The sequence below is a fragment of the Gobius niger genome (assembly GCF_951799975.1).
Source record: "Gobius niger genome assembly, chromosome: 23".
Classification (NCBI taxonomy): domain Eukaryota; kingdom Metazoa; phylum Chordata; class Actinopteri; order Gobiiformes; family Gobiidae; genus Gobius; species Gobius niger.
The window spans coordinates 12,521,363-12,537,192 of NC_136874.1; the positions used below are offsets into that span (position 1 = coordinate 12,521,363).

At 41.0% G+C, this 15,830-nt stretch overlaps 1 protein-coding gene across 1 annotated transcript; it reads right to left on the bottom strand.

The window, feature by feature from the left end:
* Nucleotides 1–937: 937 nt before the first annotated feature.
* Nucleotides 938–14,052, bottom strand: LOC306981926 (uncharacterized protein; the record flags this gene model as incomplete). The annotated part of the gene is made up of 5 exons (XM_079581665.1): nt 938–1,215; nt 1,687–2,007; nt 5,509–5,635; nt 13,674–13,966; nt 14,049–14,052. The coding sequence occupies 5 exons, from the start codon at nt 14,050–14,052 to the stop codon at nt 938–940; spliced, it is 1,023 nt and encodes a 340-aa protein (XP_079437791.1).
* Nucleotides 14,053–15,830: the final 1,778 nt, after the last annotated feature.

A 15,830-nucleotide genomic window follows, 5' to 3' on the forward strand; every position in this document is an offset into this window, starting at 1 on the left:
GAATTACCTGTGATGGATTGAAAAGGGCAGGCCTTCACAGCAGACTTCGCAGATCGAGTCCATTTTGAAAAATGTTATCGCAGAATGTTACAAACATTGGTTTCCTTACTCAGACAGGCCAAAAAAATCTATTTGAGCAAAGGGAGAAAAAACTAGATTTTCACTGTAGTTGTTTTAATGAGAAAATGTCTCTCTTAACAAGGGTGTATTTTAACCTAATTCAACATCTTGAGTTTTTGAGTGAAACTAAAGATTAAAATCACAAGTAAAGCACTTAAATTTGAGCTGTAGTAAACAATGCACATGTTCTGCTTCCATTAACACAATAATTAAAGTCATTGCAACAGAGTCCATGGATGAGCCAATCCCTCACAGTCAGAGGTTGCACCGTCTTCCATCAGCGAACTACCGTATTTTGTGAGGCCAGCGAACAATATTCGGCGTTTTTTTGTTGTTGTGAGATTTGATTTCAACATTTTAAAACTCTGTATAGTCCCTTTAAAGAGACTAGATGCAAGGTGATAATTGTATACTCACTACTGCCACCTCAGGTCATACGTGTAACTGCAGGTGTATAAACACTTCAGAGTCCTCATTCTACAAATTAGGACATGGCTGGAACATGTAGGGGGATGAAAATACATCATTTTAACAATTTTAAACTCTGTATAGTCAACAAAAAGACAAAAACATGCACATTTTTAGTTTCACAAAAATAAATATCTTTATTCTTTACAGTCTGAATGACGGTTTTCTTGGTTGCTCTTGGTCTGGCTCATCCTCTGGGACCTTCGTTGCCGTGGGAAACCCCGCAGGAGCTTCTTTCACACTACAGCTCCCAGAATCCTTTGAGCGCGCTAACCCCTCCGCCACGATAAGGCGTCAACCACAGGAGGGGGATGAGTAGGGTAATCATAGGGGAGACTAGTGTACTAAACTACACTATTTCAGGGCGGTGAAGTACATTAGTCTCTTGGTACTGGGGGTTGGGGGGGTTGGGGGGGTTGGGAGGGTCGGGGGATTTCAAACAAGAGGTAGACGTTAAAACTTCTGAGCGATATTTCTGACGTATTTCTTTCTTTCGTTGCAAACATGAGTAGGTAAGGAGTAAACTTAGTAAAATCAGAGTTAAAGATATAGAAGCTATAACGCCGTCTCTTCGTCTGGGGAGATCTTCCTCGACCCTTTGTTCCCGGTTGTGTCCACCTGGTGGATCTAAAAACACAAACACAAGTAAATATTAGGATTTATATATATCAATGGTTAAGGTGCACTGTTCAGATCATTTTGTCCAGTATAACTTGTTCTATAGATCCTATTGACCACAGCTTATTTTGAAAGTCAAACTTTTTTGCAGAAAACAAAGGCATTGACCTTTTATTAGGAAGTATATGAAATCTAGAAAACAGTTATATAGTTATATATTAAAAGCAAAGATGAATAGAAGTTCCTTTTGCTGCTCATATGTAGTGATAGGAGGTGATGATGCTGACGCCCATACAGCCGCTGGGTCTGGAAAGTTCAAATATCAACTTTTCACATAAAAAGTTGCATTGTGCACCTTTAAACTAATGTTATTGTAACTAAGCATAACTTTATTTACAGTGAATGTCTGTAAATAACCTTCCTAATTCCCTCACTGTTTGTTTTGGATCTCAGTAAATTTGACCCGACTGCTTTTCTCACCTTCAACCTTCAGCTGGACGACATGGCAGGACTCTTCCCTGTCGCTGCTCCCTGGGGTGTTGAACAGCACCCTGCACTCGTACTCCCCCGAGTAGTTGCTGCTGGTGTTGGTGAGGACCACGTCACAGCCGAGCCCCGGCTGAACCCGGCCGCGGTAGGACGGGTGCAGGTAGGAGTGCGGGTAGCCCTCCCTTTGGTCCCAGACGTACCCGTCCTTCTTCAGGTCGGGCCGGGTCCACTGGAGCACCATCCACTCGGGGGGGCAGGGGCAGGGGAGCACGCACTGTGCTTGTTGATGAGAGCATGTGATGTTCAGGGGAACTGGGAAAGACAGAAACAAGTATTCACAACTGTTATCATCCATATATATATCCATCTGTGAGATCAATAAAGTATCATCTTATCTAGTATCATTTAATATCACTGCAAGAAGATCCAAGAACAACTTCTTTTCAGCTCCTCCATGAAGAGTTTACAAACTAACTTCAGAAGTAGAGTCGCCAAAATAATTATTCAACCAAGAGCACACTGCTTAACCCCTTAACTCCCACCTGAACCGAGCACATTGTCTCCAGTTTGGCTTTACCCCAATCCAAAAGCTTCTGGGAAAAAGGTGAGAAAATAAGACAGAACTGAGACGAAAACAATGATGAAGATGTGACAAAAAAGTGAGAAAACTTTGACAAAAGTGACAAAAAATGGACAAAAAAAATGTTACAAAAAATTGACAAAAAAATGAGGAAAAATGAGGAAAGAGATTCATTCAGATGAGTTTTGTAGATCTTAGCTTTCAAATGAGGCTGGCCTACCGGATTTGGGTAAAGCTGAACTGAGGAAAATGCTCTCGGTTCAGGCGGGAGTTAAGAGGTTAAATATCATATAACAAAAGAGGTCCCTATGCTAAAGTAGCTATAGTTAGTATAGTTAGCATACAGGCTCCTTTATCTTTCTCCTTCACTCACAGCTCTATTCGGATGCTTCTTATCATGCCGGACGCTAACGCCCATCCGGCGTTTTACTGGTATCGGATGTAACCTCACTCAATGCCCACTAACTTCACGTGGTTGGCATTTCCCGTCAGCGTCCAGTAAGGAAGTGAAACTCTAAACATCACAAAAAACGGCCAAACTAAAGAAAGCTGGGTACAATCGTTAGCTAAAACTTAAATTATGTTAACTGTGTTCTAGAAACACATTGTGTCTAGTGTGTCATATTCTGTCAATGTACGGCATGAATCTTACTTTATGATAAAAAATATGAAGCGCACTTAAAAATGGTGCAAATGTTTTTGGATGTTGAGCTTGTTTTTCTCTGTTCATAACACACGAGTCACTTCTTCCCATACACCGTAAAGAGGAAGTAAAGTCCGTTGCCGCCTTTCAAATAACAGGAAGTAGGGGCAAAAAAACTGCGTCACAAGTATATGATATTTATATAGTCAGAAACAACTGATGATGGCACTGACTTATTCAATCAAACTCTGAAGTTATAAGTGGTTTGTGCCATAAGACCTACTTGGATTTTTCTTCATTTTTTTTCCATTTTAAGTGCTGAAATCAACAAGGAAAAAAAACCTGCATTTTTATCTGCTGACACAGTAGAGTAAAAGTACTGTATAGTAAAAGTAGAAGTACCTGGAGAGTCCTGTTGCAGGGCGTGGCTCCAAACTACCGAAAAGAAGAACAGAAATGGTCCAGATCTTGAATCCATGACCGTAACTTCAGAGACGGCAGTTTGAACCAGCTGAGGGGAAATGGTGGAGCGAGGACAACCAGGAAGAGCAGGGGTTTCATAGAGGAGAGGAAGGGGCGGGGCTAAGATAAGAGGAGGGAGGAGCAAGACAAAAGTGTGTAAAGTGTGTAGGTGCTTGAAGTTCCTCTGATTACTACTTCCCTATTGTTACTTTACTCTGAAAACTACTCCCATTACCATCACTATATATTAAGAGAAGTCACAGAATCAATTAATGCAAAATAACTTTATTTTTTACAGTGTGTTACCATACATTTAAACAGTGAAATATTAGGACACAATAATATAAATATTCTATCTGGTGAATGGTGAAATAGTGTCAGGAGAACATCATGAGACTGAAGTCCATCTGCAGGTGCTTGGTTGCTCTTGGTCTGGCTCATCCTCTGGGACCTTCGTTGCCGTGGGAAACCCCGCAGGAGCTTCTTTCACACTACAGCTCCCAGAATCCTTTGAGCGCGCAAACCCCTCCGCCACGATAAGGCGTCAACCACAGGAGGGGGTGTGCGGGTGAATTTCAAATTCTAAATTCTATTCTTGGAAAAAATGTGTCTGTAAGTGGGAGGATTACTCACTCATTCATTTTCCTCCCACTTTAGGCGCTTCATTGTCCTATAAATTGCCCTATAAAATAAAAAAAATATATATTTTATATATATAATATATATATAAAATATTCACCCGCATAAAGATTTTAAAAATAAATAGATAAAAAATATCAAAAAAATGTCAGTCTTCTTGACCAACATAATTTTGCGTTATATTGTTAAACATATTCAAATTTAAGTGAAAATGATATTGCGTGGGGCTCAAATTTTGTTGTTCGTTCCTAGGGTAGAAAAAATAAACATTATTTTTTTTATTTTTTTTTATTTTTATCAGGACGATGTACAGTTACATTATGCTCGTGAGCAAAGATGCTTGTACCAGACTGTAGCTTTTTCAAGCTACTACTAAAGCCTCGACATTATCCCAAATCTTCATGACACCCCCCAAAATGTGCGTTTTCATGGAGATGTACATGGTTTTGATCATAAAACACAAAAAAAGTGTGACACCATTAAAATAAACAAAAGCATACTTTTGGGTTTGAATGGAGGTGCAGTGATTTGTGTTGTGGGGAGGGCTGCTTATTTATTATATATTACTTTATTATTTTCCACTACAAGTTAAATGCTGTCCTGAGAGGAAGTGATGTCAGAGCGATTGCCTGGCCATGCTTCTGAAACGTGACAACAATCGGCACATGCACCCCCTCCCTTACCTCCCTCCCTGTGCCGCAGGGCTGAACTACAGAGCAACTACTCTATTTTATGCTAAGTATAATCACATTTTGTTTAAAATAGACTATGCCTATAGTTTACATTTTATTAGACATAACAATGACACTAATAATAATAAGTATAAATGTATAATCTTGAAGCCGTCATGCGTGATATCTTGGCTGATCCAGGCTCGAGCATAACATCTTACCTCTAGTGTGTTGTGTGTAAACATGGCGATTGGACTTCTCTTTCACTTTATGGTGAAGTGTTATGTGACTGACTCTGTTATTGAAGAACATCTGTATTTATATAGCGCCTTTCACAGACATATAGTCACAAAGCGCTTTAGTGTTTGTAGCTTCAGTTTCCCCTGGGGGAGACTGACAGAAGCACTGTCGTGACTGCACACGTCTGCACCAACGGTCCCTCTGACCACATCACTCACATCATTCTGGCCTATTGTACATGTTTTTAGTGGTAGGGGAAACCCGAGTACCCGGAGAAAACCTACGCAGACACGGGGAGAACATGCAAACTCCACACAGAAAGAACCCGGGACCTTCTAGCTGTGAAGCCAGAACGCTAACCGCTGTGCTACCGTGCCGCCCAGTGTTAGAAGAATGAATGTGGTCTTTTTATGTGGACTACGGATGGAAACTAGCTATTTAGCTTTAATCTGGTGCAGAACATCTCTGTCTCTTTGAGCTGAATGTCTCTGTACATTGTCCCTTCAATAAAGATTAAAGTAAGTAAGTAAATAGACCTCATAAACACTGTGTCCCTATATACCTTAAATGATTTTGACTTGGAGCTGGAGGATTTGGTGGATCGTTGGTGACCCGGCTGGTCCTGATGTGTTGAAGAGCCTGTTCTGGAGGACCCAGTTCCTGTTGGTGTTGAGGGTCCGCAGGCGTCTGCCGCAACTGCCGCAACTGCAACAAACACAAACCAGTGTTCACCAGTGTTCATTTTCTTTTAAACGTATTAGTCTTAACCGTCTTATATTTCAGGATTTTTTTTACATAGGGCCTCATTTCCTAGTTATCCAGAGTGTTGCTGATACCTGGAGATATTTTTTTTGTAATTCATGCAGTTCTTATGTTTGAAGAGTTTCGTGGCGCTAGGCTAATGCAAGGCTAGCGCATTTCTATGGTATCAGCTAGCCTGCATTAAAAACAGTGTGACCCGCTCCACAGAGCACCTGAGGCAAATCACTTATAACACCAGAATAAGAACACCAAAAATAGAATAATGTTTGGAATATAACTGAATAATAACTGAATGATTGCATTTTGAGGGACTATTTTCTAGCAGATCACTCCGCCGCCGCGTAGCTAATACAACCACGAAGCTGATGCTGCTCAAATATAAGTTATTTTAAATGCAAAATGGTTAAAATTACTCTATCCACACAGACATTTATAGGTGCTCTGTGGAGCGGGTCAGACTGTTTTTAATGCATGCTAACTGATACCATAGAAATGCGCTAGCCTTGCATTAGCCTAGCGCCACGAAACTCTCCAAATATAAGAACTGCATGAATTACAAAAAAAATATCTCCAGAAATCAGCAACACTCTGGATAACTAGGAAATGAGGCCCTATGTCAAACATCCTGAAATATCCCTTTAACCTGCTTGTCAAGATATATGTGCCTTCCGCATGACGTCACGCCAACTAAGTGACTCCATCTTGATGCATGCAAATGAACTCCAGATAAACTCACACCAACGTTTCATTTAAATCTACATTTCAAAACCGCTGAAATGCCTGAAACCTGTTGCGTCTCATCAAATTATCAGCCTATTGAAAACTACTGTAGCATAGAAGGATTTACTGTCAATGTGAGATTTACTGTTCGTCAATCTGTGAAAGATGGGTATCTATACAACGAGCTGGGTGTGTTTTACAGTATTATTAGCCTGCTGGTTTAGCTGGTTTTACTCCTAACAATGAGAATATCCTTTCTTTTTGGTGCCATACAGATGTATTCTAAACCCATCCTGACTCAAAACATCTGTATGCAGAAAGGCTTTTATGCTTTTAAAGATTTTCCTGTGTATGAAGACGGAAAATCTATCAAGAAACTATGTACTATGTAAATATGGCCAAACTCGAGTGAAGATATGTTGGACGAGAACTTCACGCCAGTAAATAACTCGGCTGAAGCGTGTCTGGGCCTGTGATATCCAACTCTGACAGTTTGTTTGCATCTCCTTGTAAGTGAGTTGTAACAGATGTAGGAGAAGAAACACGGCACCATTGTGTCGCAATCGCTTTCTGTTGCAATCGCCATTTTTGTTTCCCTTCAAAATGTTGCGTACTTGCATTTCTACTCACGTGACTGGGAGACGCCTATAGTCAAACAACTCTTTTTAGTTTAGTCCGTTACGTTATATGACGACTAAATGTGAACCATCTATGACACCCTTCCCACATGTGCAGAGCAGCAAAATGTTTTTACTTCATAGTCAGGTGAAAGGAATGTTTGTGCTTGGCTGTGGTATTTCCTGAAGTTCTGTACGTTGGTGTCTTTTACCAAGCCACATAAAAAAGCTTTATAACAGAGTAGGTAGGTATAAATACTGTATCGCATATCTACTATCTAATATTAAAACTGCAAAATACAAATCCATCCCACCAATCTTAATGTTAACATAATTTAAGGTATATCAAGATGCATCAAATATATATTTCTATATATTTAGGGTGATTGAGTAGTCCATACCTGAGTCCAGTGTGGAATCATCATCATCAAAAAAGTCTTGAACATTTCTAAATACATATTAAATTTTGGGGGTAAAGAAGACGCCCAAGAACAGGCCCTTTATACACAGAAAAGGAGGTGGAGTCACGGTAAGGAGGTGGAGTCAGGGCCAAACCATTTTTAGTGGGAAAAAATTCCAGTACCTATGAGCTGAGCAAAAACCTCTGGCGTAACAATTGTCACACTAGCTTTCTAGTGGATATATCCATCCATTTTCTTCCACTTTTCCGTTGCCGGGTCGTGGGGGCAGCCTTTGGAGCTGCCCAAATCACACTGCGCCAGCCCCTTATGGCTCCTCCTGCAGGTGGTGGGCGATTCTCAGGCCTGTTGGTCTCTCATAAGGGGCTTCTGAACTGCTCTTTGTCTGAGCCGTCACCTATAGGACCTGTTTGCCCTAGAACTATTTTTTCTGCAAATGCCAAAGTTTTACATCAGTCGGGACCCAATGTTACCCTCGGATGACAGGCTCAAACAACCCAAATAAAACCTTTATTTTTCATACATCATACAAAAATATTGTGTTTTCCCACACAAGTTTTTATTGAACAAGCAGTAGAGATGCCTTTAAATCTGAAATTCTGTGCAGTTTCAGAGGGAAAATATTGAAAAAAAGTTCCCCCACTGAAAAAGGTTCCGCAAACTTTTGGGTCCCAACCCACCAGTTGAGAATCACTGTTTTACGTTACATACTGTATAGTAGGACCAAGTGGGATATTCTGCCAGGGCATTTTTAAAATACTGACACCATATTCTTGCATTTTTAGAGTACTGTAAAAGGAATTTGATCTCTTATTTGCATAATAATGTTTCTCAAAATCATCTTGAGGGCCAGAGGTTCTGTGCTCATGAAACAAACCAGTTCAGATGACTTCTTTTTGAAAACCCTTGCAGGGTAATATAATACAACACACACTCAAACCCAAACTCCTGAAGAAATAATGTTCCAGCCCATTTTAGCACGTCCTCAAGACTGCTATTGTACATGTTTATGTTTAATATACACAGTTTTGTGTTGGCCTAATTTCACCTATGTTATGTTATGGACTTGCTGTTTTTTTGTGTGAAATAATTATGGAAAGAATTGAAAACAAAAGCCATATCGCTGGACCCTGTGAACTATGTGTACATGTTGTGCAAAGTATTTGTTTTTGTGGAAATATTTTTTAACATTCCAATAAATGAGGAATATTTAGCAACGTGGTGACTTTATTGAAAAAGAAAAAACGTCATGTTATGCTCCGTTACGCCACAAGAGGGCGACATTATACCATGAATGGCACTTTAAAGCTACTCAGGCCCAGGGGCGGACTGGGACGAAAAACAGCCCTGGACTCTGACCAGCCTGGCCCAAATTTTCCCAGTATTTTCTCCAGCTCGGCTTTACCCAAATCTAAAAGCTTCTCGACTGGAGAGCAACAATGCAATGCCTCATTTGAAAGCTAAGACCAAAAAGAGGGATTCTAACTTTTTGTCAAGTCGCCACATTTTTTATCACATTTTTGTTGTTTTTTTCATTACTTTTTTGTGGCTTTTTGTTGTGCTTTTGTCACTTTTTTGTTATGTTTTTGTCACGTTTTTGTGGCCTTTTCGTTGCTTTGTTGTCGTGTTTTTGTTGACTTCATCACATTTTTTTGGTCATTTTTCGTGTTGCTTTTCCGGCACATTTTTGTTTTGTTTTCATCCTCTTCTTTGTCGCTTTTTTGATGCTTTTCTTTTTAAGCTTTTAGATTTGGGTAAAGCTCAGTTAACCCCTTAACTCCCACCTGAACCGAGCACATTTTCTCCAGCTTTACCCCCAGTCCAAAAGCTTCTGGAAAAAAGGTGTGAAAATCGCAACAAAACTGAGACGAAAACAAGGATGAAAATGTGAAAAAAGTGACAAAAAATGTACAAAAAAATGACAAAAATGGACAAAAAATTGACAAAAAAGTGAGAAAAAATTGACAAAAAAGTCACGAAAATAGGTGAAAAAAAGTGATGAAAAAAAATCTGATGAAAAGTTGGGACCAATATTTATTTTAAATTCCTTAAACATAAGTGAAAGGAAGAAGGAAATGTCCATGTCCCAAGCAAAGAACTCGGACTCACTCACAGCCAGAGTTAGGCTACTCAAGCACAAGTACTTAGTAACTTTCTGAAGCGACTTTACTTTGGGAGAAGTTTTTTTTTACTCACTGCTTTCAAATTGACTTAACTTTCTGGTAGTTCGTTCAAAGACGTATTGTTGTTTATGATGTTGTTTTGTGTTGTAAGTTACTCAGTAGCAGAGGTGGGAGACTCAGTCAGACTCCAGTAGCAATTTTTGGGACTTGAGACTGACTTGACCAAAGCTCCAAAAAGACTTGACTTGACTTGGGACTTGCTGTTTGTGACCATTGACAGTGGATTGCTTCTAAATATACTGTCAATGTTTGTGACTCGAGACTTAAAGGAGCTATATCCTGCTCTTTTAGCCATTCCAAAGTTAAGTATAGACATTTATATGATATATTGTACCTCTACCACTATGGAGAACTCATTTTTGTGATAAATATAAGTGTTTTCTGGAGGTATTTTTCAAACCCGGAAGACACAACGCTTGGATTCAGTTAACTCCGCCCCCTCTCTCCGCACATACAACTTTACCGTAATATAAATAAACAGCAATAAGAGAAGTTACTTCACGATGCAGTAATACGGAGTTGACATCTGCAACACAGCTTCATAAATGGCTAACACACATGCTAATATGCTAACACACATGCTAACACACATGCTAATATGCTAACACACAAGCTAACACACACGCTAACACAAGCTAACCCGCGTTTGGACTGACTCACCGCTCTGGTCCATCGCTGTTTACATTATGGGACTCGCGTTGGTTATAAAAGTTAATCCACTTTGATTCTGGCGAAGGTTCCCCAAACATCCATCAGAGACAGTCACAGAAAAACAATATTTTGGTGATAGTCGCTGAATCCAGGAGAAAAAAACAGCTAGACGAGTGGCCTCTTCCTGAAAAAGGTTGAATAAACTCCCGTCCTTGAAGCCAAACGCGCTTCTTTTTCTCTGTGACATTATCGTTAGGTAAGAATAAGAACAGGTGTGTCCAGAATAAGTAACGAGCTCCATCTTCAGCTGCAGCGCAAACATGACTGATCTGACGCTCAGGGGATGTGTTTGTTTTGGCCACAGCTGACCTGGAAGCACCTCGGGCACATCCTTTTTATTTTTTATTATTATTATTATTATTTTTTTCTCTTTGTTTCTCTCTTACGACAGAAATAATGAAAACGCTGTTTTACAAATTAAAATCAGGCCGTAAGCATAGAATTAAGACATTACATTACAGACGTCGAGCACTTCCGTTCCGCTGTGACGACACAACTGAACACTCAGTCGTTCACCAGGAGAGGGCGGAGCAGCTGCTCAGAGAGCAGGAGGGCGGAGCCTCAGAGAGCAGGATTCAGGAGGATTACTGAGAGCTGCGTGAATGAAGCCACAAACCACTCTGGGGGTGTTTTTGATAAGGAAATAGCATAACAACATGGCTAAAAGCTCCAAAAAGTCGATTTTGCATGATATAGGACCTTTAACTTGGACTTGAGGCCAATGACTCTCCATGACTTGCTGTGACTTTATAGTTATTATTTATTTGAGTGAAACTGTCGAAAGACCAGGATTCATTGCGTAAAAGCGGCGCGAAAAGGCAGGAGGAAATACGATTAAATATTCTTTGGATGCATTAGAAGTTTTCAAAAGAGAGTGAAAGTTTACAGCATTTAGAGGCTATTTTACGCATCCGCACACAGCCCAGTGACAGCGGGACTGAAGGTTGTGCGGAATCTATTTTGAGCAGGGGCGAATCCGAGTATACAGGGGCTGGGGCAGTACAGGGGAACCACTGACAGAAACTGTATGGATAGACTCAAACAGACAAAAGCAGCGATTAGGAAGATTTATTGACATGTATATTAGTTTTGGCGATCAGACCCCGGCGGTAACATCGATGTATGAAAGTCAGTGTGGATGAACAGGTTGGAGTTAGGGATGTCTTCCCCCGGAGCCTGGACACTGGTGGTGGTATGGAAGATCCGTGAAGCTGCAGCAGGGAGAAGCCTTGGATGGAAGAGGCGGGGATGGGGTGGAGGCGGGTCGCAGCGCAGCTGGGAAGCGAACGAACCATGATTGCTGGGGCTTAAAAGCGGGACCGAGGGCGATGATTGGCTGCTATGGAGGTGCGGCTCTTACGCTGATGGCTGAGGTGGAGGTGTGGCCCTCTCGGAAGCGATCATTGGCTGGAGGAGGTGATGCTGAAAATAGTCTCCCCGGTTGAATTAACGCCTAGGCTTCATTTTTGCGTACTAAAACGATACAATATCATCGTAAAAATTAACAAGTGACAACCATTCTATATATTTTCACTGTTTGATATTAACTACAAAAGAGTCAAGTCTGGGTCAGCCAAAGAGCCCAAACTATACAATTTCAAAATCCCAGGGTCCAGATTAGTTCTGTGTGATTCTCAGTGGTGTGCCGTTCTCTGCTAGCCCTGGCCAAATGAAGAAAAAACAAGTGTAATGGTATATCTAATTTGTAATTTATTTATATAATGTACAGTTCAGTACATTATATACTGAACAGTTGAGGTGTAACTGTAAATTCCCACCCAAAAAAATGCCTTGAACACCTCTGATGAGCTGCTCCGCCTCAGGGCCTGCTCCACAGTTTGAGACGCCCCTGTGTTGTCAGGCCGCACTCATGACTGACACACAGCGTGACTGACAGAATTATCAGCCAATCAGAACTCCATGAACAATGGCAGTGCGTCCCCCCAGGCTCCTTCGCTTTCCTCGCCTGGGAAAACCGTCAATGTGACTGCGCATGGGCAAGACTTTCCAATCTCATCTCACATAGCACCAAAACTGTAAGTCTAGTGTCTTTTTGTTACTTTGGATTGTGCGTTTGGTTGATCTCTGGATGACTCATGGATTTGGCAGGTTATTATTAAAACCAAATAAATACATTGTCTTAAACTCTGGGGTGTGTTTTGTTGTGTTTGTTCAGTGTTTTACTCACATTTTGAAATATATCATCAGAGAGAAAGCAGAATCAGACTCAGAGAGACCCAGACTCCCACTGGACTCCCCTGTGGCCGCTGTGCAGAGATGGACCGAGGAGTTGGCCAAGAAGACGAGTCTTTTGTAAACAAACACAACACATTACAGCACAGGTGCTCGTCATGTAATTAGAATATCATGAAAAAGTGCATTCACTTCTGTTATTCAACTTAAGGCGAGACACTGCAGGTGAATAGGGAAAAAATGTATATTTACAGATATCAATGTGAAACTGTTGCTGTAGATCACTGGCATAAATGTGAGAAAAAAATACATGGCAAGTTTTCTGTCATTTTATCTTTTCATATAAGAACAAGGTGTTTTATGCCTAAAAATGCCTCAAATTTCCCATCTTTCCGGCGACGAAATCTGAATAATGGACAGAGCTACATTCAAATTTATGGTTTCATTTTATTGATGAATGAGTTACCAAGACGTTTTCAGAGGGGATTTTGGATTTCTTGTTTAGTTTTAAAATAAGTTTAAGTTTAATTTAGTGGAAAAATGTGTAAAAATTTAATTTTCGCCTTTTTTTTTTGACATTCAAAACTCAATAAATGGGGCTTAGGGATTAAATAATAAAAAATCCCTCAGAAAAATTGTTCCAAATATTGTTCAGTCCAAGGCTGGAAAATGTGAAGTCTTTAGGTCCGACTGACGTGGACATAGTGTCGCCACAATGACAGAAAAATGTGTTTTGAGAAAAAGGCCTTTGAAATTGCATTCTCCCATATAAGTCTATGGGGGAACATTGAATCAGCGCAATATTTAAACATGTTATTGTGAAGATTAGGTATATTTTCTGTTTCCGGGTGAAAGCTTATATGTTCAGAGACCAATTTGGCCCAAAACCTGAAAACTGAAAAAATTTAGTTTTGCCTGTAGTGTCTCCCCTTAAAATGTGAAACTAATATATGATAGACTCATTCCATGCAAAGTGAGATATGTCAAGCCTTACAGTCCACATTAAAATATGGTATAACAAGGTTTTTACAAGCTGAGCCATAATAATCAAAATGATGACAAATAAAGGCTACATATGTAAGTATATAAGTGCATGGTTGTATTATTTACCAGGAACTTGATGCAGCCGCTCCGTTACATTCAGTCTAATGGTGGCAGTTTTTTTCTTGGCATTAGGGTAGGTCTGGAGACGATAGGATTTGCTGTCCTCCTTCTGAACACGTGTTACGACGATAGATCTGCTCCCAGGGACCCAGTGGATGCGGTTGTTTTGCACGCTGTCGAGTTCATTCTCCAATCTGAGTAGAACTGCATCATTATCATCGGTGAGGGTACCATGCTTGCCGATGTCCACTCCGCTGGCTAAGGTAACGTTGTCGCCTTCTGTCGCGGTTATCTCTTCTAATTGAGCGGATGCCGTCTCCACAGCAACTAAAAGGGGAAAAAAAGGTGAAGACAAAGCAGTTATTTCGTTACATTTATTATCTGAATACACTTGTTTTTGCCCAATGACGCATGCTTGCTAGAAAAGTGTGAGTGACATGCATGCACCACCACAAATGGCCATTAAAAGCCATTTAAAGTGTGGGAGGATCACTTTAAGGGGGGGTTTGGAGGTCCTACCCCAAGAAAGAGTTTATAATTCAGATGTGATTTCCTGCATTCTGGTGGATTTTAGATCAGAAATAATACTTTTAGCTGGTCTATTTACTGCTGTTAAATAATTGATTTTCTGAGGCCCCCTTCAAATTGGGACCCTTCAGCAAATGCCCAGTGAGCCCCCTTCATCGTTACAGCCCTGCCAAAAGGTACAATGAAACAGCTTTGTGCATGTTTGAGGACAGTCAGTCACATGAAGGTCAGACCCACGTTTAAAATCACGATGACCTGATATCACTTTTAAAAACATTTGCGTTGGTCGTGATTCCACTTGAGTGTTTTAAGTCCTGTCCTGTTTCTGTTGCCTCATGTCAGTCATTCTACTTCTTAATGCCAACAAAAAGCAAGCAGCATGTAATTAAGAGAATCTTCTGGGAGTATTTTTATAGCATGTTTGATTAAACTTTCTATATAATCATTCCTTTTAATAGCTATCAGAGTCACAAAAAGAACACTGTATAAAGTAAAACAGCATTAAACTAGAAAAAAAGCAATAAAACTCTATGCTCTAAATTGTACAATATGCATGATGAGCACACACAGGACTTTGCATCATACTTTTTTGTCAGGCTCAACAGAGAACACACAAAAAAATATATGGAAATGCCAGAGTGCTGCGTTAGGAAAAAAAGAAATACATCAATGACTCTGCTGCTCATGTGAGCTCATTGGGCTTATGCACATGAGCAAACGTGCCTTCACCACAATGGTCTCTTCTTGTAAACGACATCCTGTATTTGATTCAGCGGAATTCTCCACCTGCTGCTCTTACATCTGATCATGACAAACTCCCGCAGTATGAAAACCTCTGCTTTAAGTAGCAGACTCCCTACTCCTCAGTCCACAGATCTAACTGGACACTTTACACGCACAGAACATTGGACTGTGTCTTCACCCGCTCTGCATCGTGTCTCCTGCTGTTCCAAAATCAAACCTTTCCTTTTTGTCCCCACGCCGTTTGGCCACGCTGGGGGTGTTGCAAACGCCGGACCACAAATAGCGCAAAAGGACCATAAAAGGACCGCTCTCACAAACACACACATAGGAACAGAGGAGCTGCAGCACGTGCACAGATAGAGCCCAGGTGGTGCCTTTGCCCTGTGCCCTTTAGGTGCCTTTCTCAAGACCTGTTTTTTTTTTCTCCCCAAATTTAAGTATTATTTCTTGTACTGTTCTTAGATATTTGCCCTGCTAAGCCAACATGTGCTGAAAATACAGTCTTAATGTTCAGCAACTTCATATCGCGCTTCATTCCTCCTCCGCCTCTGAGCCGCGGCGGCGCTGACGCTCCTGATCACAGAAGGGCAGCTGTGCTGTCCCCGGGTTTCCCCCGTTTGAGAAGATGGTACAGCGCGACATGACTGGATTATTAAAGGGAAATAAAACGAGAGGGCCGTCAGGGCGAGGACGTCTGCGCCGCGTGTCGAGACCGTCCAGACAAAGTCAGCATTAAGAAGTCAGGAACTTCAGCGGTTCTGTTTTGTCGCGCTATAAAATGGTCTGAAAATGAGCTGTAGTCAGGGCTGAGCGTGGACCAGGGCCAGAGCAGAGTGAGCTGAGCAAAGGAGACAGAGGGGAGAGAAGGGAGAGAAGGAGAGAGAAGGAGAGAGAAGGAGAGAGAAGGGTGAGGAGCTCT